This window comes from Geotrypetes seraphini, chromosome 8 (assembly GCF_902459505.1).
Source record: "Geotrypetes seraphini chromosome 8, aGeoSer1.1, whole genome shotgun sequence".
Classification (NCBI taxonomy): Eukaryota; Metazoa; Chordata; class Amphibia; order Gymnophiona; family Dermophiidae; genus Geotrypetes; species Geotrypetes seraphini.
The window spans coordinates 123,656,680-123,681,942 of NC_047091.1; the positions used below are offsets into that span (position 1 = coordinate 123,656,680).

Here is a 25,263-nt window from a genome sequence, read left to right on the forward strand (position 1 = left end):
ATGCAGGTCTGGTCGGGCTTTAGTGAGTGCCCCCCCTTGTTGTGTGGCTCCATGGGGGCTGAGGCCTTAGTACGACTTTGTTCCAACTTGTAGCCCAAAGATCGCAGCACATGGACTTGATTTTGCTGACTGAGGCAGTGTCTTCTCTAAATTTATGCTCCTTTGATAGCTGATGTAGAATAAGGCCTTAAATATATATCATCCCTGAAAATCGAATAATTGATGACAAAAGAGTGGAAGAGAAGATAATGCAATAAATGAATAAATTTATTGGACGATCAATTCTAACTGTACTAATAACTATATCAGGGCCATCATAGCATCTGATAAATGAAGTTTTAAATCAATGATTTCTAGAGACTATATATATATAATCATAAAGATATTAATAGTGAATCACAATCCCTATTAAATATCTAAAGCAAACAGTGGTGGACATATCATAAATTATACAGACTTCAGTCTTTGGAACCTCTTATGATGTATACCATTACAGGTTCCTGTCTTGTATATTATTATAATCATCTATGTCCACCACCCCCAGCAAAAAGTTTTTTTATATTTTATTCAAACACTTAATTTTATTCCCTAATAAATTAATTATCACTAATTTTAATGTTGTAATATGTATTTGAGAATAAATAGATTAAATAGAACGAAATGATGGCAAACCTAAAATGTTAATTCATGTTAATGTGCTAAATTCATATTGATCTAAAAAGATTCTTTTAAAATTTCAATGAAATTGTGATATAAGAAAACTTTTTTAAAGTGCATGTGAAAAAGCTTTGAAAGTGAAAACCTAAATTAATTAACTATAAAATGTAAATATGAATTTATCTAATCAACTAGAACGCATATACCTAAAATATGCAAGTGCCTACAAGAGCTTCTTAAATGTGAATAAATTATGTGCAAAACAGCTGATATTTGAAAAAGGGGAAGAAAAGAGAAAAGGCAACACTTAGCTTATTGTGAGGTAGAGCCTGTGACCATCAATGTTAATATATTAGAGAACTCCCAATGCCTTTTCTTTCTAGAGGCGTTTCAACCCTAAACCGGGTCTTCTTTGGGGGGAATTTCCAAAACATAGTTGCCTTGGAATGCGAAAAGAAATTGGACAAACATTGTCAGCACGGAGAAAACCTTAAATGAACAGAATAAGCCAGCCTAGCGCTCGCGCAAATTCATATATAAAGAGAATAATGTCTTCCGCGAGCGCTGGCATTGTGGGGAGTTTGGGGGGTTGTAACCCCCCACATTATACTGAAAACTTCACTTTTTCCCTAAAAAAGAGGGAAAAAGTTAAGTTTCCAGTAAATGAGGGGGGTTACAACCCCCCACAACGCTGGCGCGATCTCTGTTAAGTAAAGTGGGGGGGTTCCTCACCAACACCCCCCATCAGAGCCCCTTAAAATACTGTTTTCTTTAGCACTCTCCAGACCAGTAGAGGTTAATCTTTACAAATGGGTATATATCCAATCATGACCAGCAGGTGGAGACTGAAAACAAAACTGTGGGACAGTATATAATATACTCCCTTCTCTATTTACCTCAGTCTTCTTTCAGTCTCCAGCAGGTGTTGAGTGATCTGTACCCATCTCCCTTGGTAGGGCTGTTGGAATTTGTTTAGGGGGTTTATAGTCCCTGTTTTTGGGCGGGCCCTGTTTGGGGGTCCGTCCGACCTCGGGGGTGTCAAACCCGGCGGGTCTCGAGCGGGGTCCCTCCCCCCACTTCCTCCACCTCCCCACATTTTTTTAGAGGAGCCTCAGCAGTAAGCCTTGCCCCCTAAATCAAGCAAGGCATATTGCTTCGAGAGCCTGTGGAGTCTGTTCTGTATTTAAAAAAAAAAATCCTGAGGTAGTGCCGGTCTGAAGGGTTGCTTCCCTGTCAGTTTACTGTTTTTTACAGTATTTTTTCATCTAACTGGCACTTTGTTTCTAGCTAGGTCGCATATGGAGCAATTGTGCCCTTCTCCGGGGGAGTGGGACACAATTAGGTCCAGCCGCGAGGTACTCGCGGTCGGACTGAACTCGGTAGTTTGGCCCGGTGATGTGGTGGAGCTCCGTCGGCAGTGGCTGCAGGCGCCCAGAGCTCCCTGCCGATGGTGCCTCGCGAGTGGCTGGGAGCAGTGGGGAAGCCCGGTCTTCCCCAACCGCCCACGGAGGGATTCCCCGAAGGATTCCCTCTCAGCTGATTTTTTGACAGCTGATGCTGACTTGCCTGTTTTAGCGGCTGGGACTGTTCAGGCTTCTCAGCCGCTACAGGCTATGGAGGGAGCATTTTTGGTGGGAAAGTCGCCATTTTCACAGTCTGGCCCCTCCATTTTGTCTTCCACCTCAGGTGACCTTCCCCCTGTATTGGAAAAACAGGGGCAGGTTTCTGCTGGGTCCCCTGCTGTGGCAGGGAGTCCCTTGGGACCCTCAGGGGGTTTTTCCCCTGATTTCTTTTTTTCTTTGTGCAGAGCCTATTTTCAGGCGGCTGGGGGTCCCGGATGCGCCCAGGGGGTTTCGGGGAGTGGGGTTTCCTCCGCGCTCCCTGCAGCTTTGCCTCTCTCGTCTGTTGTGGCATCCCCTCCCCCTCCTCCCTTGTCCAAGCGTCCGCGGGTGTCTTGGGACGAGGATTTATGGTCTGAGGAGCGTGTTGGTTTAGATGAGGACCTGGACCCTTTTGAGGATTTCCAGGACCCTCTCGAGGGGACGGCCGCTGGCGGCAGGTTGTCGGGTTTCCCGTCCTCCAGTGAAGAGGCGTCTGTGGTGCGCCTTTTTCAGAGAGATGAGCTACCGGACCTGATTCAACAAGTTTCTTCGGTGTTGCGTTTTGAGGATGCGCCGCCGGAGACTCCGCGTGTGGGGGACCCTCTGCTTCGGGGGATCCGTACCGTTTCCCGCTCTTTTCCCATGCATCAGGATATTCGGGATATTGTACTGGAACAGTGGAAAACGCCAGAGGCGCCGTTTCATTTGGCGCGCATCATGGCTCGTTTGTATCCCATCCCAGAGGGGGGATCGGGCTACTTTAACATCGCCAGTCATAGACGCGGTGGTCTCGGCGATTTCTAAGCGGCATTCCGTGCCTGTTGAGGGCGGTTCTGCCTTGCGGGACTCTGAGGAGCGCAAGTTGGAGAACATTCTTAAGCAAAATTTTCAGGTCTGCCTTTGGGGTCCAGGCGGCTATTTGTGGGGGGCTGGTCGCTCGCGCCGTGTTTCGGTGGGCTGAGCGTGTCCTGGATCGGCAGTCTGATGACTGGTCTTTGGTGGATCAGGAGGTGGCGAAGATTGAGATGGCTGCCTCGTTCCTCTCAGATGCTCTTTATGACTTGGTGCGGATCTCGGCTAAGTCTATGGCCTTTGCCGTGGGCGCGCGGCGTATTTTGTGGCTGCGCGCTTGGTCGGCGGATGCTGCGTCCAAAGCTAAGCTTACTAAATTTCCCTTCCGGGGGTCTTTTTTGTTAGGGGAGGAATTGGATAAGTTGATTCAGATTTTGACGGACTCAAAGGTGCCCCGTCTGCCTGAGGACCGTGCCCGCCCTGCGTCTCGGGGTGGCGCTGCCCGGGGGCGTTTGCGGGAGTTTCGCAAGTATCGCCCTGGGCGTGGGGCTGCTTCTTTCCCGGCTCCAGGGTTTTCCCGGGGTCGGTTCTTCCAGCGCATGCAGCCCGTCGGGGGGCAGGGAATCCCTCCGCCGGTTCCCCCGCTTCCCGTCCTGCACAATGACTCCTTGCCGGCGCCCCCTTTGGTTCCGGTGGGGGCCCGGCTGCGTGAATTTTTCCCCAAATGGGCCGAGATCACGTCTGATCAGTGGGTCCTGGAGGTGGTGCGGGACGGTTATGCCCTGGAGTTCGCCCGCTCTCTGCCGGACCTTTTCCCAACCTCTCCATGTCAGACTCCTTGGAAGACGCAGGCTTTTCGCCAGACCCTTCAGCGCTTGCTAGATCTCAAGGCAGTTGTTCCAGTGCCCCCTCCGGAGTGGGGCACCAGCAGGTACTCCATTTACTTTGTGGTGCCCAAGAAGGAGGGGACCTTTCGGCCCATCCTGGATTTGAAAGGGGTCAACAGGGCTCTCAAGATTCCCTCTTTTCGCATGGAAACTCTGCGATCGGTCATTCTGACGGTTCAGCCGGGGGAGTTTCTCACTTCTCTCGATCTGACGGAAGCCTACTTGCATGTTCCCATTCGGGCCTCTCATCAGCGCTTCCTTCGCTTTGCGATCTTGGGTTGGCACTATCAGTTCTGTGCGCTTCCCTTTGGTCTGGCCACGGCTCCCCGGACGTTCACCAAGGTGATGGTGGTCGTCGCGGCAGCCTTGCGGTCGGAGGGCATTCTGGTGCACCCCTACCTGGACGACTGGTTGATTCGGGCAAAGTCGTTGCAGGAGAGCTCCCGGGTTACGGCTCGGGTAGTGGAGTTTCTCCGGTCGCTGGGCTGGGTGGTCAACCTTTCCAAGAGTCGGTTGGTCCCGGCTCAGCGTCTGGAGTACCTTGGGGTTCTGTTCGACACCTCCTTGGGGAAGGTCTTCCTTCCAGAGGCCTGGGTGAGCAAATTGCAATCTCAAGATTCGCCTGCTTTTGGCGTCCCAGTGTCCTCGGGCGCGAGATTTCCTCCAAGTCTTGGGGTCGATGGCGGCGTCCCTGGACGTGGTGAGGTGGGCGCGGGCCCACATGCGTCCTCTTCAGTATGCTCTGCTCCGGAGGTGGTCACCCCAGAGGCACGGTTTGGATGTTCCTGTCCCCCTGCGAGGCATGGCGCGCTGCAGTCTGCATTGGTGGCTCCGGACCCCTCACCTGGTTCAGGGGGTGGGTCTGGATCTCCCGCAGTGGACGGTGCTCCTTACGGATGCGAGTCTCCTCGGTTGGGGGGGCTCAGTGTTTGGGTCACTCAGCTCAGGGCACCCGGTCCACGGAGGAGGCCTCCTGGTCGATCAACGTGTTGGAGACCAGAGCGGTCCGTCTGGTGCTATTAGCTTTCCGCTCCCTTTTGTTGGGCAAGTCGGTCAGAGTCCTGTCGGACAATGCCATGGCGGTGGCTTATGTCAATCGTCAGGGGGGCACCAAGAGCACTCAGGTGGCGCAGGAGGCGGCTCGGCTCATGGTTTGGGCGGAGTCCCATCTTCTGGACCTCTCGGCCTCTCACATAGCCGGGGTAGAAAATGTTCAGGCGGACTTCCTCAGTCGTCACTTCCTGGATCCAGGAGAGTGGTGTCTCGGCGCCGTGGCGTTTCAGTTGATAGTGCAGGCTTGGGGGCAGCCCCTGATGGACCTGATGGCCACGAGTGGCAACGCCAAAGTGCCCCGCTTCTTCAGTCGTCGCAGGGACAGTCTGGCCGAGGGTCTGGATGCTCTGGTCCAACCGTAGCCAACGGAGGGGCTGTTGTATGTGTTCCCTCCTTGGCCATTAGTGGGCAGAGTACTTCTTCGCATTGTTCACCATCCGGGTCTGGTGGTTCTGGTGGCTCCGGATTGGCCTTGACGTCCGTGGTATGCGGATCTGGTGAGGCATCTGGTGGCGGATCCTCTTCCTCTGCCTCTCTTGGACGATCTTCTGACGCAGGGTCCCATTCCCATGTTCGACCCGTCTCCCTTCTGTCTTACGGCTTGGCTCTTGAAAGGGGTCGCCTTAGTAAGAAGGGATATTCAGATAAGGTGATCTCTACACTCTTGGGGTCCCGGAGGCTTTCTACCTCTCGGGCTTATGTGCGGGTTTGGCGTCTCTTTGAGGGGTGGTGCCGGGCGCGGGGAGTGGTCTCTTTTCGCGCTTCCCTGCCTAACATTCTAGAGTTCTTGCAGGATGGCCTGGATAGAGGCCTGGCTTGGTCTTCTCTCCGGGTTCAACTTGCGGCCCTGTTGGCTTTTCGAGGGTTGGTGACAGGTCAGCGTTTGTCGGCCATTCCTGATGTGATTCGCTTTTTGCGGGCAGCCAAGTTGCTCAGGCCTCCCCTATGGCCCTCTGTTCCCTCTTGGGATCTCAATCTGGTTCTCTCTGTTTTGGTGCGCCCGCCTTTCGAGCCGTTGGATGGCTGTTCTTTGAAGGACCTTACTCTGAAGGCGGTCTTTTTGGTGGCCATTACTTCCGCTAGGTGTGTTTCTGAGCTACAGGCTTTCTCTTGTAGGGCTCCCTTCTTGGAGTTTTCTAGGGAGCAGGTTGTCTTGCGGCCTGTTCCTTCCTTTCTGCCGAAAGTAGTTTCTCCTTTTCATGTCAATCAATCGGTGGTCCTCCCGGTCTTGGGTAGTCGGGAGGACTCTTCTGAGCAACAGCAGCTGCGCAAGTTGGATGCTGGTCGGGTCCTTCGCTCTTATGTGCAGCGGACCCGGGAATTCCGGAAATCCGATCATCTCTTTGTCCTTCTGGCAGGTCCTCGTCGGGGGGGCTGGCGCTTCTAAGGCTACTATTGCGCGCTGGATCAAGGAGACGATTGCTTCCGCTTATCTTCTGAGACAGAAGCCTGTTCCGGAGTTTCTCAAGGCTCATTCCACTCGGGGTCAGGCAGCTTCTTGGGCTGAGTCGTCGCTCGTGCCTCCAGTGGATATTTGTAAGGCTGCGGTTTGGTCCTCCTTGCATTCCTTTGTTAGACATTATCGGGTAGATGTTCAGGCGCGTCAGGACGCGGTGTTCGGTGAGCGTGTTCTGGTATCGGCCCTTCGGGGGTCCCGCCCGTGAGAGGGACTGCTTTGGTACGTCCCATTTGTAAAGATTAACCTCTACTGGTCTGGAGAGTGCTAAAGAAGGAGAAATTAGGTTCTTACCTGCTAATTTACTTTCTTTTAGCTTCTCCAGACCAGTAGAGGTCCCCACCCTGTCTGTTGTTGTTGTTGGGGCTGTTTCGCGGGCAGTTTTTGTTTTTTTTGCTGCGGGTTCTAGTATTTTTCTAGGGCCGGGGAGAATTGAAGAACAGCGGCTGTAGCTCGGCTGGCTTAGCTGGCGAGCTGTGGGGACATTTTCCTTCGGGTATTTCTCCTCTGCATTTTCCAACAGCACTTGGGTATGTTAGTTGTTACTCCTGTTCGGAGTATTGTTTTCTTTCTGTTTTCCAGTTCTTGGTTCTGCTTGGCTATTCGGCAGACTGAGGTAAATAGAGAAGGGAGTATATTATTTACTGTCCCACAGTTTTGTTTTCAGTCTCCACCTGCTGGTCATGATTGGATATATACCCATTTGTAAAGATTAACCTCTACTAAGCTAAAAGAAAATAAATTAGCAGGTAAGAACCTAATTTCTCCTTTCTTCGGCGCGCTTCCGCCTTGCGCCGTGTGCGCTGGGTTGTCGGCACGCCTTTGTCATCGCGCGCTTTTGTCTATGAACCCTATTCAACAAGCAAAGGGGATACAGGGTATTCTTCGTACAGACTGGGAATACAAAGTCTCTGCCTATGCAGATGATATACTGCTTTATTTGAGGAATCCAGAAACTTCCATTCCATGCTTGCTTGAATTGATAGAGAAATTTGGAAAATTTTCAGGATATAAGATCAATTGGAGTAAATCAGAAATTCTGCCACTTAATGTGCATTGTACTAAAGGATTATTTGACTCATTTTTCTTTGTATAGAAAGAAGATGGATTAAAATATTTAGGTATGTGGATTAAAAATACACTTGATGACACAGTAAATACAAATATTCTTTTTGTATAGCAATTATGCTTTCCTTTTTATAAATGTGACACAATGAATTCCACCAAAAGGTATAATTTAATCTACTATATTTTTTCCAGTTACATATCACAAGTAACTGGAAAAAAAAAAGATTATTGAGATAAAAACCTAATCATCCAATTGTGAGCTTAGCAGAGATAGAGAAATTACCTTCATATAATAAATGTAATACCCTGACTGACTTTTTACTGCTGCTTCGGACTGGTAGCAGGCAACTCTGTAATATGCTGGTATTAGGTAGGCTGTATCAGCTTGCCAGACTTGAGGTCCGTATGTACCACTGGCATTACTTTAAATTCTCTTCTTCATCACCACTCAACTTTCAAACCTCTGCTTCCCAGGGCAGGAGCAGAGGTCCTGGTCATGGTGAGAGACTCCTGCTTTGGACTACCTTCAGGGAGGAGGGAGGGGAGAGTATTCAATCTGCTTTAAGTTGAGCTGACATTAGGAGGCGCTGCCAGCACATAGTGGCCTATTATGCTTTCTACTCTTCTTTTCTCAGAAACCAGGTGACCTGCCTTTCAGTGTCAAAGGATGGCAGCCTCTTGCTCTCAGGCTCTCACGATGAAACAGCACGACTATGGGACATGCAGAGCAAGCAGTGCCTACGCACTGTTCCACACAAAGGTAAAAAGAACTTGCTGCTGCATTTCAGTAATGCTACAGAGTGTGACTGCTTCAACGAGCTTCCAATCTAATAAGTTTGTGTTTGGACAAATGTCAAAGATGAGGACTATTTTATCTCTTTAAATAAAGGAAAAGGGGCTTGCTGTCTTAGAACCTGCCCACCCATCCATCCCAGTGCTTCCACAAAGCAAGAAGGTCGCTTAGCTTTCTCTCTGCCTTTTTATCCATTCTTAAACACCGCCAACCTCCCCAGACTCTTTAACTGCTAACCCCAGACTGCAGATGGAGGAAGAAGACAAACTTCTGAGTGAAATGGCGGCAGGAAGGGGTGTCCCTAAGGGTGGAGGACCCAGAACAATATCTGTGGACACACTCGCAAAGCTTTACACATAGATAGGTGTGTGTTAAGATTTTCAGGTGACCAAATTGTGCTGTTCTGTGCTACTATACCCCTGGGGCATATTATGATAATTTGGGCCTGTATAGAATTCTCTTAGATTCTGTTAATTTTGTTTAATTTTTAAAATTGTGAACCACTTGTTGTATTCCAGGAAATGCCATATAGCAAACAGTGAAACTAATCTGAACAGAAGTGAACCACAGTGACACAATGCATGTGGTTCTGGAGCTGCTGCTTGTTTCTTTATACACATTCTGGTTCCTGGGCTTAATTTCTTTCCTAGGTACCTAAAACCCTTTGGGCTGCCCTAATGCATGCTAATGTGCCTTTTTTGATACAGGTCCCTTATTATGTTATAGGACATGTTTACTAATAATTTACTCTAATGGCATTTCCAGTGTAATAGGTGAGACACCTAGACAGTAGGCTATTTCCCTTTAGCTGCATGCTGCAGAAGAAATCACTCCGGATTTATCACTCTGCCTCTGTTATACTTCACTAGGCTCAGTAGCTCCACCTTCAGTTCCTTCCTTCTGAACGTAGGACAGCAAATGTGTTTGTTCTGCTCTCCCCATTTTATTATTTTTAATTCGATGCGATTTTGTTCTTTTTTCAGGTATTTTAGTGCTTCTCCCGCTGTTGCTCCGCAGGGGCGTGACGCTCCACATTACCTCCTGGATCTTGGTGATGATATATGCCAGTCTTTGGGTCTGGGACACATTGCAATCGTTGTCCCGTTCAGGGGTGTCAGACACCCTCTCAGCAAAAGTGGTCAATTAACCAGTTGGAGCTCGGAGCCATTCAACTAGCTCTGACAAGATTATAGAAGACACTGGAGGGCCAAGCAGTCTTGGTCTTCTCCGATGGCCTATGTCAATCACCAGGGAGACATCAAAAGCATCCTTCATCTCAGGAAGCCTGCCTGACTTTTTTCGCCGCGGGCGGTGAATGGCCTTGTCCCCGTCGCCGCAGCGACTGCTAGTTTTCTTCCCCGTTTTCGGCGGGTGACCCGCGGCTAAAATGCGGTGGCCGCGGGTAAACCGCCACCGTGTCATTCTCTATTACAGAGCCCAGTGAAGTATAACAGAGGCAAAGTGAAAAATCTGGTGTGGATTCCTTTTGTAGCATGCAGCTAAAGGGAAATAACCTACTGTCTAGAACAGGGGTGTCAAACTCAATCACATTAAGGGGCCGAAATCTAAAACACAGGCTGAGTCGTGGGCCAGACCTCACCCAATCTCTTCCCCCACCCTCATAATAGTACTAATTGTAACACCATTTTTTCCATTCACTTTTCATATATACACACAATATAATCTTATTAACAACACATAATGGTTAACCACAAAATTAAACTACACAAAGTACACTTCTACTATTAATTTGCATGCTTCACAGCATTCATTCCTACCAGAACACAGATAACCCCTATGCAAATACGGGACCAAAAACTAAAAGTACTAATATATACAAACAAAATCCTAAGATTCAAGATAGAGAATGACACGGGGAAAAATCTGTCCCTGTCACTGCCCTGTCACCGGACCACCATCCCCTTCACCACCCCATCCCCGCAGCATCCACCCTTCCCTCTCTCCACCTCATTGCCCTTCAGCGGCCCGAGAATCTCCCTCCCTCCCCCTTACCTTCATGGTACGTTAGTAAAGAAACTTACTGAAGCCGATAGAGACTGCCTGACTGGGCCTGCAGTCGCATGTATTTGGGCGGAAGTTGCGTCAAAGGATAAGCTTCCGCCCACACACACACACGACTGCAGGCAGGCTTCGCTGGCTTCAGTAAGTTTCTTTACTAAAGCGCCGCGAAGGTAAGGGGGAGAGAGGGAGATAGATTTGGCTGGAGGGAGGGAAGGGGCCACGCGCAATCAGTGACCGAGCGCCTTCCCTCCCTTAACTGCGGGGACAAGGCCATTCACCGCTCTACGGGGCGGTGGATGGTCTTGTCCCCATGCCCGCAGTGAGCACTTCCCCCCCACCACCACCATTTCGTCGGATTACCTGCGGCTAGCTGCAGGTAACTGCCACCGTGTCATTCTCTAATTCAAAACTCTGCATGCAGTACAACCCCCAGAGAAAAAGAAACAAATGCATTTCTTACTGAACAGTGCAAAATATAGACAGCAGATGTAAATTCTCAAAATTGACACAATTCAATCACTAAATTGAAAATAAAATAATTTTCCCTACCTTTGTTGTCTGGTGATTTTGCTTTTTCAACTAGGTGCCTCCCTCCGGTGGGTGTTTACTTTCTGGCAGGCTCCCTCCTCCTCATTGCTGCTTTTGTTTCTGTGCACAAAGCTGTGAGCAGCGGCTCCTACGTGTATCCTGCACCTGAACCGGAAGCCTTCTCTTTGACGTCACAACGTCGGAGGGAAGGCTTCCTGATGAGGTGCGGAACACGCGAGGAGCTGCCGCTGCCTGCAGCTTTGTGCACAAGTAATTGTGGCAATGAGGAGGAGGGCGCCGGCCAGAAGATAAAACACCCGGGGGCAGCAATGAGGAAAATGCCGCATTGCAACGCGGGCCGCATAAACAGCCAGGCGGGCCGGATTTGGCCTGCGGGCCTTGTGTTTGACACCTGTGGTCTAGAATGTCTCACCTATCTACTGGAAAAGAGCTTACCAGAGAAAGTACATAATCTCCTTTTAGTCTTCTGTAGCTTTAGAGAAAGTAAAGTTAAAACTAGGTACCGTATATACTTGAATATAAACCAACATAACCTTCCTTTCCCCCAAAAAAAGCAGGAAAAAAGGTTGATTTGACTATAAACTTGGGGGGGGGGTTTATATTCAAGTGCCCTGCCAGGCTCTGCACCCTGTCCCCCTGCTCTCACATGCAGGCCTGCCATAATCCCTGGTGATCCATCTGTGGGCTGTGACAGGAGGGATTCCTCCCGCCTCCCTGATTAGTAAAAAGCGTACTAATCTTTAAAATCCCTGGTGGTCCAACGGTGAACTGGGGCAAGAGCGATTTTCCTACACTCCTGCCCCAGAGCCATTCATCTCTATGTGAATGCATCTGATGGTTTTACATCCTATCCCTACTTAACTGCATTCCCAAAAATGTGCTACACTAAGAAAGAACAGTGAGACTACTTCCAAATTTGTGTTTCAGAATCGGAGAAATTTCTCTCACATGCTTGAATGAATAAGTGGCACAGGCAACACTGGTGCAGAGCTGCTATCTGAATGGCTGCTTTAAGTTCTCAGGAACTTGAGTCAGCAATTTAGATAGCGGCTCTGCACTAGTGTTGCTTCTGTCCCAGTTCACTGCTGAACCACCAATAATTTTAAAGGTATGGTTTTTACTAATCGGGGAGGCGGGAGTTGTTAGTCGGCCAGGACAGGAGGCGAGAAAGATACCTCCTGTCCTGGACCACTAGGTTTTACAGCAGGCTTGGTGAAGGCCTGCAACAGGTCTGGGAGGTGGGGGCGGGTGGGTGCTGACTCGAATATAAACAGATATCTCCATTTTTTTGGCTCAAAGATCTCAATTTATATTTGAATATATACAGTAGCTGTGCATTTCAGTCTCACTAGTTTGTGAACAGGCCACATAGGTGCCTGTTTTGAGACTGTTCTTTAAAAACATGGATTTTTCTAAAATAGTAACACAAATGCAGCTGAAATCATGGTTATAATGTAGCCTGCTTGAAGGAATCTCGACCTGGTAGAAGATGTGTATTTTATAACCTATAGATATGCTTTGATGCCATCTATGCTCAGCCCAAACTACACCCCTGAACTTGTATTACTAATGTTATGGAAAGTACATGCTGTCAAGGCTATTACCCAAGTGCCAAACCATAACATTTATGGTGTGTTTTAGTAATAAGAATTCTTTCCAGAACTGAATTATTGTTTGTTGCCCCCTGATGAAAATTATTTTGAAACATGGTCATGTCAGGTATTTAATTTCATCAATAAAGTTGCTCTTGTGGTTTGTGACTAATCTGGTGTAGATCTCCACCTTTTCCTTTAGTCTGTTTAGCCAAATGTGACAGTGTTTAGTTGTGAAAAATTCTTCATAAAATTACCCCCAAAGTGTATTCATGAGAAATGACCCCAGCTTTTTCAGAAGGCACAGAAACCCAGAAGTGATGCTGCTGTATTACTCCCACAAGAATGATTTGCAGGGGTTATCGGAATACCAGATTTTGCCACATCATTTACTGGGACATAGTTTCTCTCTTGTTAGGAATGAGGCCTATATGTAAATCTGTTCTTTATGTTTCTTTCCAGGCCCTGTGACAAATGCATTCCTCATGCTGGCTCCTCCGAATATGTTTAACCCAGACAGCAAGCCTAGCCTACCCCTGCCACAGTTCAGCAAACATCTTCAGGGCATGGAGGGCAGTGAAGAGCAAAGTGGGGGAGGGGTAATGCTGCGGCTTGGCTCTTCCCAGCAGGTTTGTATTGGCCCCTCCACCTGCATCTACCCTTTCCCACATCTCACCTGAATATATCAGATGTAAATCAAATCAAACAATTGTAACCTTGTGTAAGGCAGCATTCTTTTACCATCACCATCCCTCCCACTCCCGCCCTGCTTCCAGTCTAAGAGCTGATGTAATAAAGTGCACAGCTTTGTGTGCTGCAGCAGGTTCCCTATGTGAAAATGAGTTTTCTAATTGCGCATAGAGATCCGAGTAGGCATTGGCATACAGCATGTTAACACCCATATAATGGTCCTTTTATTAAGCTGTGATAAGCATTAATGCAGGCTTCCTGCAGGGCACACCATAGTGTTCCATAGTAAGTTTCAGAAAGTGTACACGCTATCCCTGCACCTAAAAATATTTGTGTTTATTTTTTTGGTTGGGTGTGTGCGTCTGGGAGCAGAGAGTGGGCATGTTTATGCTAATCAGTGTGTTGGCTTTGCTGTGCACTGAACTTAAGAATAGCATTACAGGGTCAGACCAATGGTCCATCAAGCCAGTAGCCCCTTTATCACAGTGGCCAATCCAGGTTCCTAGTACCTGGCCAAAACCTAAGGAGTAGCAACATTGCATGCTACTGATCCAGGGCAAGCAGTGGCTCCCCCCATGTCTCTCTCAGTAACAGACTATGGACTTTTCCTCCAGGAAATTGTCCAAACCCTTCTTAAACCAGCTAAGCTATCTGCTCTTACCACAACGTCTGGCAACGCGTTCCAGAGCTTAACTATTCTCTGAGTGAAAAAAAATTTCTTCCTATTGGTCTTAAAAGTATATCCCAGTAACTTCATTGAGTGTCCCCTAGTCTTTGCAATTTTTGACAGAGTGAAAATTTTTTTTTTTTTTTTTTTATAATTCTTTATTCATTTTCATATTTTACATGAAGTGTACAAAATATTGAATTACAACTAATGAATACACAATATCACTTATATCTATTACATAATATTCTAAACATATTTTTATCCCCTCTCCCACCCCCCACCCTTCAAGTACTTTCCAATCACCTTATACATATTGTATACCATATTATAACATGTTATGTAAAATTATTTTCACTACCCCCCTCCATGTGTGCCATAAAGAAGACAATGAAAAGAAGAAGAGAAATCCTACTATTCATTCAGTACAATACTTTGTCAATGGCCCCCATATTTTTATAAATTTAGGATATGTCCCTCTTTTGCTCTTTCCATTTTGAATATATGACAAATTGTATTCCACCAAAATGTATAATTAAGGTTACTATGATTCTTCCAGTTATTGGTTATATGCTGAATGGCAACCCCTGTCATGACTAGTATAAGCTTGTTATTTTCTGGTGAAATTTGACTTTTTTTTCTCATCATCATTCCAAATAACACTGTATCATATGATATTGCTACATGATTTTCCATCAATTTATTAATTTGTGGCAAAATTGCATTCCAAAAACTTTTAATGTAGGGACAATGATACAGTAAATGATCCAACGTTCTAGGTTACAGTGCCAGCATTTATTGGACTTAGAACTATCTAATTTTTGCAAACGTGTAGGGGTCCAAAAAGCTCTATGTAATAAAAAGAACCAAGTTTGTCTCATAGATGCTGACACTGTACATCTCATTCTCCAAGACCAAATTAGTGGCCATTGAGATGCAGTAATTTGATGCTTAATCTCATGCTCCAAATGTCTCTTAGACCATTTTTTGGTTTTTTATTCAAATATCCAGATATTAATTTATACCACAATGCGGCTTGATGCCCTAGGAAGTCTGCTTGGAAGCATAAGAACTCTAAACTATATTGATTATTCAATGTTTTCCATTCAGGGAACCCAACCTGAATGGCCTGCTTCAATTGCAACCATTTAAAACTTTGTTTTTTACTAAGACCAAATCTATGTTGCAATTGTGAAAATTCCAGCAGTTTACCTTCCGAAATAACATCATTCAGAGATCTAATGCCTGCTATAATCCAGTCCTTCCAAAGGATTTGAGCTCCGCCAATTTTAATCTTGGAGTTTATCCATAAAGACTGATTAGTTGACTTGTTTATTGGGACAGGTGTTAATTTACTAATAAACCTCAACGTTTTCCAAGTATCCATTAATATCTTATTTTCTCTGTATCTTCTAGACATGTTGATACTTGGAAGATGAACTAAATTTAGGGGAAACATAAGGCGCCATTCCAAATATAACCAATCCGGTGCATTATCTATCAGTTCTGGGAGGATCCAATACATACCCTGACGTAAAATATAGGCTTGATGGTACCTATAAAAATTTGGAAAATTTACCCCTCCCTCCTTAATTGATTTTTGCAAAGATGCCAAAGCTATTCTATGCGTTTTACCAAGCCAAAAAAATTTCGTTAAAATGCTATTAAGCTTTTTATAAAAGGACCCCTGAAAATAAATAGGTATCATACTCATTTGATAGCAAACTACAGGCAAAATCATCATTTTAATAGTTTGAACTCTCCCCCACCAAGAAAGATGTAACGGATTCCATTGCTCACATAACTCTGTAACTCTTTTCAATACAAATTTTTCATTTTCTTTTACTGTATCTTCAATTGTATTTTTAACTTGAATGCCAAGATATTTAAATCCTTCTTCTTTCCATATGAACGAAAAAACGTCAAATAATCCTTTTACACAATGAACATTTAAAGGTATAAGTTCAGACTTACTCCAATTAATTTTATAACCTGAAAATTTGCCAAACATATCAATTAATTCTAATAGACAAGATAAGGTAGACTCTAGATTCCTCAAATAAAGTAAAATATCATCCGCATAAGCCGAAATTTTATATTCCATATCAGAATATGGAATACCCTGTATCCCCCTTGCTTGCTGTATTGCTAACAATAAGGGTTCTAATACAACATCATATAACAAAGGAGATAAAGGACAACCTTGTCTAACTCCCCTCTGCAATTGAAAACCATCAGATATCATATTATTAATATTTAATCTTGCAATCGGGAAGCTATACAATGTTTTTACCATTTGTATAAATCCAGAACCTATACCAAACCATTCTAAAGCCTGATACATAAAATTCCATTCTACCCTATCAAACACTTTTTCTGCATCCAAGGAAACTGTAAAAGCCGGTTCATCCATTTTTTGATAAATTTAACATATGAAACAATAATCTAGAGTTATTAAAGGAATGTCTTTTAGCAACGAAACCCGTCTGATGCGTGTCTATAATATGTGGGAGAGCTTTGGCTAATCTCAAAGCCAAAATTTTCACCAAAAGTTTATTATCCACATTTATTAAAGATATAGGCCTGTAGTTTGAAACCAAAGTAGGATCTTTATTTGGCTTAGGCAAAACAATTACTACTGATTCAGCCATAGTACCTTTAATATCACCTTTTATAAGTTGTGTCTGATATAAATTTAGTAAATATGGGGAAAGGACATTTTGAAATGTTTTATAAAATTCTACTGTATAACCATCACCACCTGGAGCGGATCCAACTCTAAGAGATCTCAATGCTGTTTCTAATTCTTTTAATGATATAGGTTCATCTAAACTCCATTTTATATGATCAGGAACCTTAGGTCCAATAATTAAATCTAAAAAATTTTTACCATCTTTTTGCCTCTCCAAATAAGGCTCGGAAGAATACAGGTCCTTATAAAATTTTAGAAATTGTTTTAAAATTATATCCGTTTGATTGGTTATTATACCATTATCTTTTATCCCATTAATGTTAGTTCTTCTTTTTTTTGCTTTAAGATAATTTGCCGATAATCTTCCCGCCTTATTAGAATTTCCATAATACATTGTCTGTTTGGAAAACAAGTCTCTTCTTATCATTTTTGAAGCTAATTCATTATATTTACCTTTTGCTTTCAAAAGAGCTTGTAATACATCATGTTCCCATTTGCTTACCAATTTGGTTTCTAGTATTTTAATTTATTTTTCTAACTCTATATACTGCTTTTTAATCTGTTTCCTAACAAAAGCCGAATATGATATAATATGACCTCTCATAGTCGCTTTAAAAGCGTCCCATACATTTTCAATAGATGTATCTTCCACTAAATTAATTTGAAAGAAATCACTAATTGTGTGTTTTGAAATTTTCTAAAAATTTTTCATCCACAAGCAATGCATTATCAAATCTCCAAAGAGGTCTTCTATTTTCTAATTGATCTAATTGTAAATCTATCCATACTCCCGCATGATCCGAAATGATAATGGGATCAATGGAAGCCTTAATTACTTGCTGCACCTTATGTGATGAAATAAAAATATAATCTATTCTTGAAAATGATTTATGAACCTGTGAACAAAATGAAAATTCCTGATCCTTAAAATGAAGAATACGCCATATATCCTTCAAATCACATGAATGAACCAAATTATCTAAACCTAAAGATTTTATACTTTTACCTGGTTTTTTATCCATTAATGGATCCATTACAGCATTAAAATATCCAGCCACCACTAAATTAGAAGCAGCCAGTGGTAACAACATACTCTGCAATTTTTTAAAGAATTCTGATTGATTCGAATTAGGGGCATATATATTGAACAACGTCAGGGTATTATTTCCCATACTCATATCAACATGTAACCATCTTCCATGTGGATCCGAATATACTATCTTAAAATTGGCCATACACTTTTTATTTATAAGAACTGCTACTCCTGCTTTTTTACCTTCTGCTGGAGCAATAAAACATTCTTTCACCCACCCACCCACTAGTTTCTGTGATTCCTTTATATTAAGATGGGTCTCCTGCAGACAATAAACATCCGCGTTTTGCTTCTTTAAAAATGATAATACCTTTTTCCTTTTGATTACATGATTCAGGCCATTGACATTAATAGAAAATATCTTAAAAGACATAATATATTTTATACTTCTCATCATAATCTTCCTCTTCCCTTCTTCCATAACTAAGATCTAAAGAACTTCTCCCCATGGCACACATTCTTACCCCTAAATTACCCAATCCCTTATTAATTTTTTCCTTAATCATCCTAGTAATATCTTTAATACCCACCTTCTTCCCACCCCTCCCCCCCAATATAATGACTGCTTAAGGACACACATTGGACAGTAATCCCAACTTCCCCCCTCCCCCCAGGCAACCAATATTTATTAATAACCCTTTTATCCATTATTGATACAAACTCACTACCTCTCCACAATATATCTAATTATATCTCTTCTAATCATAAAACCTTTTTTTTTTTCCATTTTAAAGTAATTAATTTCTCTATCTATTATTTAACCTTTAGTCACATAACCATATTTATTTCCTAACATTCCATTAATGCATTTTTATCTTTTCATCAATCTCTAATTCATTCCCCCAACATTTTATTTCATTCAAGAAAATTCTATCATAGTCATATATTTAATAAAAAGTATCATTTTCCTATATCTTATATTATCTAATCCATCTTCTCCTATCTTCCTTTTAATATCCAACAGCAAATATCCATATCTTCATATATTTCTGTTAAAAAAAATTTCAATTTTATAAGTTTTTATCCTCTATTTGTATTTAAACATTTTTATTTCATTTTCAAAATAATTTTTTTTTTCTTTTAATATATTTCCTATTCTCCAAATTAAATCCAATCTTTTTAAAACTATATTATCACAACATCAATCTTTACATTCCTTCTGCTATCAATAAATTCTTATGTATCTTTCTTTTATATTCATTTTCCTTTCCTTTACTTGCATTTAAATATCATATAACTTTTTCTTTCTATCATTAGTCCATTCTGCAATCTTTTCCTTATTGTCCTTTCATTCTTTACTTTCTCCTTTACTTACTTATTAAATAAACTGAACTTTCATATTTATTTCTTATCTCCATACATCCACTCTTAAAGACTTTTGACTGCCAATTGTCATTCTTTTTTTTTTTCTTTTTTTTCTTTTCTTTTTATAATATCCTTTTAGTCTATCAGTCCTGCTTTCTTCTTCTTCACATCTATTTATTTTCCTATTCATTCTTCATTTTTCCCTTTGTGTTAATTTGTCCAGTCCTTTAATCCTTCTTGTTCATTCTTTACTCCAGCCATCCATCTTTCAGTCTCCTAAATTTCAGTCTAATAACTTCACTTTAATGTCTTTCCAGTCCATCCTTCTTTCTTCTTTACATTCTTTTATTTTCTTTTTCGCTTGTCCATTTTTATTTCCTGTTCTTTGTTGCATATTCCTCTTTCTCCAACAAACAAAAGTCCCATAGTTCTTTATATTAAATTTTTTGTTCAATATCCACCAATCCAGTCTTAGTATTTATTCCTTCATTTCAACATCCATTGTGCTAAAATGACATAGGTTCTGATTTTGAAAGAAAGGTCTTTAGTTTTTCCGGGTCAACAAAATACAAAGATTTATCCCCACAAGATACCCTCATTTTTGCTGGGTAATATAACCCATACTTATATCCTTTTTCCTTTAATTGAGATCTCAGATCAAGGAATTTCTTCCTAATATTTGCTGTATTTTTAGCAAAGTCTGGTAAAAACCATATTTTGGATCCTTTATAGTTTAAGTTTTTATCTTTTTTGGCAGCATTTAAAATTTCTATTGCTTGCTGGTATCTTAACATCTTGAATATTAATGGTCTTGATCTCCCTTGATTTTCCAGACTCTTTATTGGAATCCTGTGTGCCCGTTCTATTTCCAAAGGCTGTTTGAAATCCAACTGCAATAATTTAGGAATTAAATTTTCTAAAAACTGTATTGCATTTTTCCCTTCCAAATTTCCCTGTATTCCAAAAAGTTTTATATTCTTTCTTCTTCCACGGTTTTCGTAATCTTCCAGCTGACTTTTCAATTGAATTATTTCCAAACTGTCATTTTTACATCTTTTTCCTTCACATTCTAAACCCTCCATTTTAACTTCTAACTCCGTTGTTCTTTTATTAGCTACTTCCATTTGTCTGTGAATATTCAGGATTTCTTCCTTCAGTTCTGCCATATTACTCACAGTCTCTGTCAGCATTTGTTTGATTTGCCTCAATTCCCCCATAACTTCAGCTTTGCTTAACTCCTCCGATTCATCAGCAGGAAGCGGAACCTTACTCGGGGTAATTTGATCCTGCTTCTGCCTTTTCACTGCCCCTCTGGTTTCACTTTTACTCTGTCGGGTGCTCGCCATGCTCCCGCTGTCCTCTCCGATGTTTTCAGTCGAAAACAGTTTAAAAGGAAAATCTTTATTTATTCAACGGTTGCCCAGGTAAGAGGAGCGCTGCGATCACACGACCATTTTGTGTGCGCGTTAAGCCACGCCCCCCCCCGACAGAGTGAAAAATTGATCCACTTGTATCCGTTCTACTTCACTCAGGATTTTGTAGACTTCAATCATATCTCCTCTCAGCTGATTAGCACACAAGCCCTTACCATCTACAAAATAGGTGGTAGTAAGGACTCATGCATTAATTTTTGTTAATGGCAACATTAGCATGTCACACAAACCAACAAAGTAAGAACAATTATTGCTACAAATTTCTTCTAATATAGTTGCATATTTAGTTCCTTGCTTGAACTGGAAAAGACTTCTGTTGTTCCCAGCAGTATTCTGCTCATCTATTTTACACATTAATGAATGCCCTGGAGATGTAACATCATTGTCAGATTGGCGTGATAATCATTCACGAGTCCAGAGAACTAATTAAATTGCTGGATGGCTGAAATTTTAATTGGCTAGCTCCTGATGAAGCAGATAGGTGAAATGGAGAAACTGTATCGAGTATGATTTTTTTTTTTCAGTTTAAGTTGCCGCAAAGCATTATTAAAATGGAGATGTGAAATTTTGTAATTTTTTTTTTTTTTGTAATTATTTATTCATTTTCACAAATTACATTAAGTGTTAATATTTTCATTCACAGTAACAATAAATACATCACTTATAAACAATCATTGGTATATTACATATATTCTTATCCCTCGCCCATCCCCCCAACCATATACTCCATTATTGTATGATATATGTAATAATAAAATACCCCCCCCCTACCTCATAAACTAATAAACATAAGGGAAATAATTTTACTTAATCCTGACAATATTTTGTTAATGGTTTCCATACATCCTGAAATTTCTTAAAATATCCCTTTTGTAACACAGTAAATCTTTCCATTTTATAGATATGGCATAAAGAATTCTACCAAAAGTTATAATTTAATCTCCTCCAGTCTTTCCAATTATATGTGATTTGTTGAATGGCAACCCCTGTCATTATAAGTAGCAATTTATTGTTGTTCGCAGAAATCTGACTTTTTGCTCTCATATCCATATCACAGTATCAGGATAATGCCACTGGGTTCTCTAATAAATTATTAATTTGGTCCCAAATTGATTTCCAAAAATTCATAATATATGGGCAATGAAACAATAAATGATCTAAAGTTCCTGCTTCTAAATGACAATGCCAGCATCTATCAGACAAAAATTTTGTAATTAAAGTTCAAGTAATATTAATCACAAAAGGAAAGAGGAGAGATTTTTTTGACAATGATGTTGCTGCTTCAATACATTCATTAATATGAATAAACTGGATAGGCAGAATACTGTTTGGAACAACTGAAGTCTCTTCCTCTTCTATTTAATGCAAGGAAACTAAATGTGCAAATATATTAGAAGAAAGTAGTAGCAAGTAAATAATTGGTCTTACTTTATTGGTTTGTGTGGAGTATATTATAAAGTAAGTCTGAGCCATACATATATAGTTGTTTTGTTGAACATTAGTACACAACTAATAATTTGGAAAATGGAAAATCAGCCATTTTCCAGTTGTGGTCGAAATGGCTGTACACAGATAAGACCCACATAAGGGTGTGCTAAAGCCCAAAGAAGAGTAAAAGATTAACTTGGTCTCTGGTCAGCATTAGTAAAGATTTTCATGCTTTTTTTTCTGATTTCATTGGGGTGAAAGACAAATAAAGAGCCAAGGAGGAGATGTGCTGGACTATTCACAAATACAGCATAATAATATTAATGCAAAACATTAGTGTTCCTTGGCAAATTAGCACTCCAGCACATGCCCACAATGTAGGTGCATGCAACACCAAGTGCCAATATGGTATTTTTTAGGGCGCAAAATATAGCTGCTGTTGGCATTCTGTCCCATGTTAACAGGCGCTTTTTTTTTTTGCATACTGTTTGACTATTGCATTAGGAAACCATATGCTGAGCTGTAGCACACAATTTTAATGCACAGTTTCTGTATTAGCATCTGCCTGTTGTTCTGCTTTCCTTTTCCTGTGTTGCAGTAGAGTTGAACTAAAAGGATTTACAGGACCCTTGTTCCTCTTGTTCAGGGTTCAGAAGAGACGTACCTACAGAGAACAGATCAACTTTATTCAGTGATGTGCTCTCCTACAGAGAAGGTAATTATGCAGCTATATTTTGCTGATGGGGGTGTGAGAGTGTTTGGTCTCATCCTTTCCTGGGGTAGAGAGGGAGGCCCTGCTTTCCTGTCAAAGGCGGTCTTGTCAGGGGTCAAAGACATTAAGCAGTGTGTGTGAGTCTAGAAGGTGCTAGTGGGATAATATGCTGGAGTAATCTGCTAACATGTCTTGTCTCTGGTGCTCACAGTGTCTGGAGAGGGAGCGGGAACAGCTGAAGATGCGTGTGAGCGAGCTGGAGGAGGAAGTCAGCACCCTACGGAAGATTAACAAGGAGTTGTTTGATTTCTCAGCTCGTATCATTACCAAGCAATAAGTGCACACAGTTGCAGGCCATGTCCAGGAGATGGAGCCATTCATCTCTCTGTGCATGCATCTGGTAGTTTTACATCGTATCCCTACTTAACTGCATTCCCCAAAATGTGCCACACTTAAGAAAGAACTCTGGTTGCGGAACAGCGAGACTACTTCCAAATTTGTGTTTCAGAAACAAGAGAAATGTCTCTCACATACTTGAATGAATAAGTGGCATGGGCAACACTCATAGAATCTGGAACTTCATCTTCTCCAAGGCCCGGTGCTCCTAGGACTCTCAGAGCACCGGCTCTGAAAGAGGGTTTCTCCCATTCCTTGGATCTTAATAATATTATGTTGGTGATTATTTTCTCAGCATGTTTTTTCTTTGCTCAGTTTTTGAAATAAACATTTTGATGAAATTGTTGCTTTTTTTTTTTTTCTTTAAGCTCCCATTTCCTGCTCGATTCTTACTAACATGTCCATCAGACAGCCTTTTCCCCTCTTCTGGGGATCTGCGTCTTCCACCTGTATTTGACTCTCATGACCATAGGTTATCCTTCTGATATTACCAACATCAAGCAGTAAGACTTGGTCTCATTTCAGGAAAAGTACAAAGTAATCAAAATAGAGACAATCTAAATACTAAACAGTGATGAGAATGAACACATCCTAATTAAACAGGAGGAAAAAGCCTCAGATCCCCATGCATATCTCACTTTGTTTGTTTCATGCACTACTTAGGGACTCACTTTCATTCATCGGCAAAAAACCTCCTGACAATTCAAAACAGTATCTATACATTGCATTGATATTCACTTTGCAGAATATTTATGTTTAAATCTTTTATTAATTTTTCAAAGTTAACAAAAATGCAGTACAGTATCTACACAAACAGCATTATTCATATATGCATTTATAATCAATCAAAATCCCCATAGCGTGATAACCCTCCCCCACCCACCCAACCAATACCTTGCAAGAGAATAAAACCATGACAAATATCTCTCTCCCACCCTCCCTCCCCCTGGATGAAAGGGAAAAAAACCCAATTACAATGCATCCATAAAAGATATCAAAGGTCCCCAGATTAACTTAAATCTCTTAATATGACCCATTATATCTGTGTTCATTTTTTCAAATCTATAAGTTAAGCATAAACTTGCCACCAAAAATTAAAGTTAAGGCGATCCCAGACCAGTTACATAATCAGTTATGTAATCATTTGTATGGCTATTCAGTGGGAGGCCCTTTTCACTAATTACTACTTTAGGGGAATTATTGTGCCGCATCCATTTAAATAGTGTGACTGACTTCTACATACATCCTCTCTCAAGCTGGTTTCCTTATCTGGTTGGTCTTAAGCCCTTTGGATTCAGACCAGTGGCTGGAGCTATCCTGTCAAGAGACAGATCCAAAGAAGGCTACAAGTCATTTCTAAAGATCTAGGTTGTTGTCCTAAAATCCTGTGCAAATGGTAACCAGTGAACAAAGAAAGATAAGCCAAGCAGTCTTGTGCTTTGAAACCCTTGGAGGACTGCTAGGATGAACAAGAATTACCGTCTTAATCTGTAGAGGACTTTCATTCTCTTGGTGTGGGGTCCCTGTAATTTTAATGATTGGAGTATATTTATCTATGGCCAGCTCAAAAGTATTTTTCCCCTAGGTTTCTTTGATTGGACTAGTCATCCCTGCTCTCTAAGGAAAGGGAATGTAGTACTCTTGGGGACCCTGCCCTGGCACGTTCCCCCCCTTAAAACAGCATTTCTTCATAGAGGGTTCAGGGCAGCAGCAGCAATTGACATAGTCCAGCTGCAACTGACTCCAGAGCCTGTACTTTGCTGTGCCCCACCCCCTTCTGACATAACTTCCTGCTTCCATAAGGATGTGACGCAGCAGACCCACACACGGTCAGCAGAAGATGGCCTATGCAAATTGTTGCTGCAGCAACCCTGAGCCCTCTAGGGAGAAAAGCTTTTAATTGGGGGATGAGAGCACATTCCAGACTACCAGGGAAGGCTCCCAAATTGATCCACATACAGCCCTGTAATTGGTAAGGCCAATCCTATATTTACAGCTTGCAGCTGTAAATATACAGAGGCCATTCTGATGAACAGGTTTAAGGCAGCAGACCACATTGTGTGACTCAGATGTAGAATCAACTTAAGAATTATGTAAGGAAATATTTCTTTACAGATAACTTTATTGGGCTGACAATTTTGTGTTACCAAGGTGTTAAATTAACTATTCTTTTTATCTTTACTGTAACAAAAAAATAAAGGTACAGTGTACAGAGAGGTTACTAAAGAGGATACAGTAGTTCCTGGTTCTGATCTATATTGTCCACAGTCAGAATACAACAGATTTTGCTGCATTTACATAGCTCTTTGTGTAAAAAAAAAAAAAAAAAAGAGATCTGTGAGGTCTCACTGCTGAATTGTTCTCGGGCCAACCAAGA

General features: G+C 42.1%; 1 protein-coding gene across 3 annotated transcripts in view; it reads left to right on the forward strand.

Annotated features, from left to right (window-relative positions):
* WDR18 (WD repeat domain 18) overlaps positions 1 to 23,232 on the forward strand; it is a 38,758-nt gene extending 15,526 nt beyond the window's left edge. For 2 of the 3 annotated variants that reach the window (XM_033955874.1, XM_033955873.1), the window contains 4 exons: positions 8,150 to 8,274; positions 12,933 to 13,099; positions 22,425 to 22,493; positions 22,702 to 23,232. In XM_033955874.1, coding sequence (XP_033811765.1) covers positions 8,150 to 8,274; positions 12,933 to 13,099; positions 22,425 to 22,493; positions 22,702 to 22,827 — 487 coding nt within the window. In that variant the 3' untranslated portion in view covers positions 22,828 to 23,232. Of the gene's footprint in view, positions 1 to 8,149; positions 8,275 to 12,932; positions 13,100 to 22,376; positions 22,494 to 22,701 lie in introns of those variants that run through there. The other variant, XM_033955876.1, reaches the window with a different exon arrangement.
* The last annotated feature ends 2,031 nt before the right edge of the window (positions 23,233 to 25,263 follow it).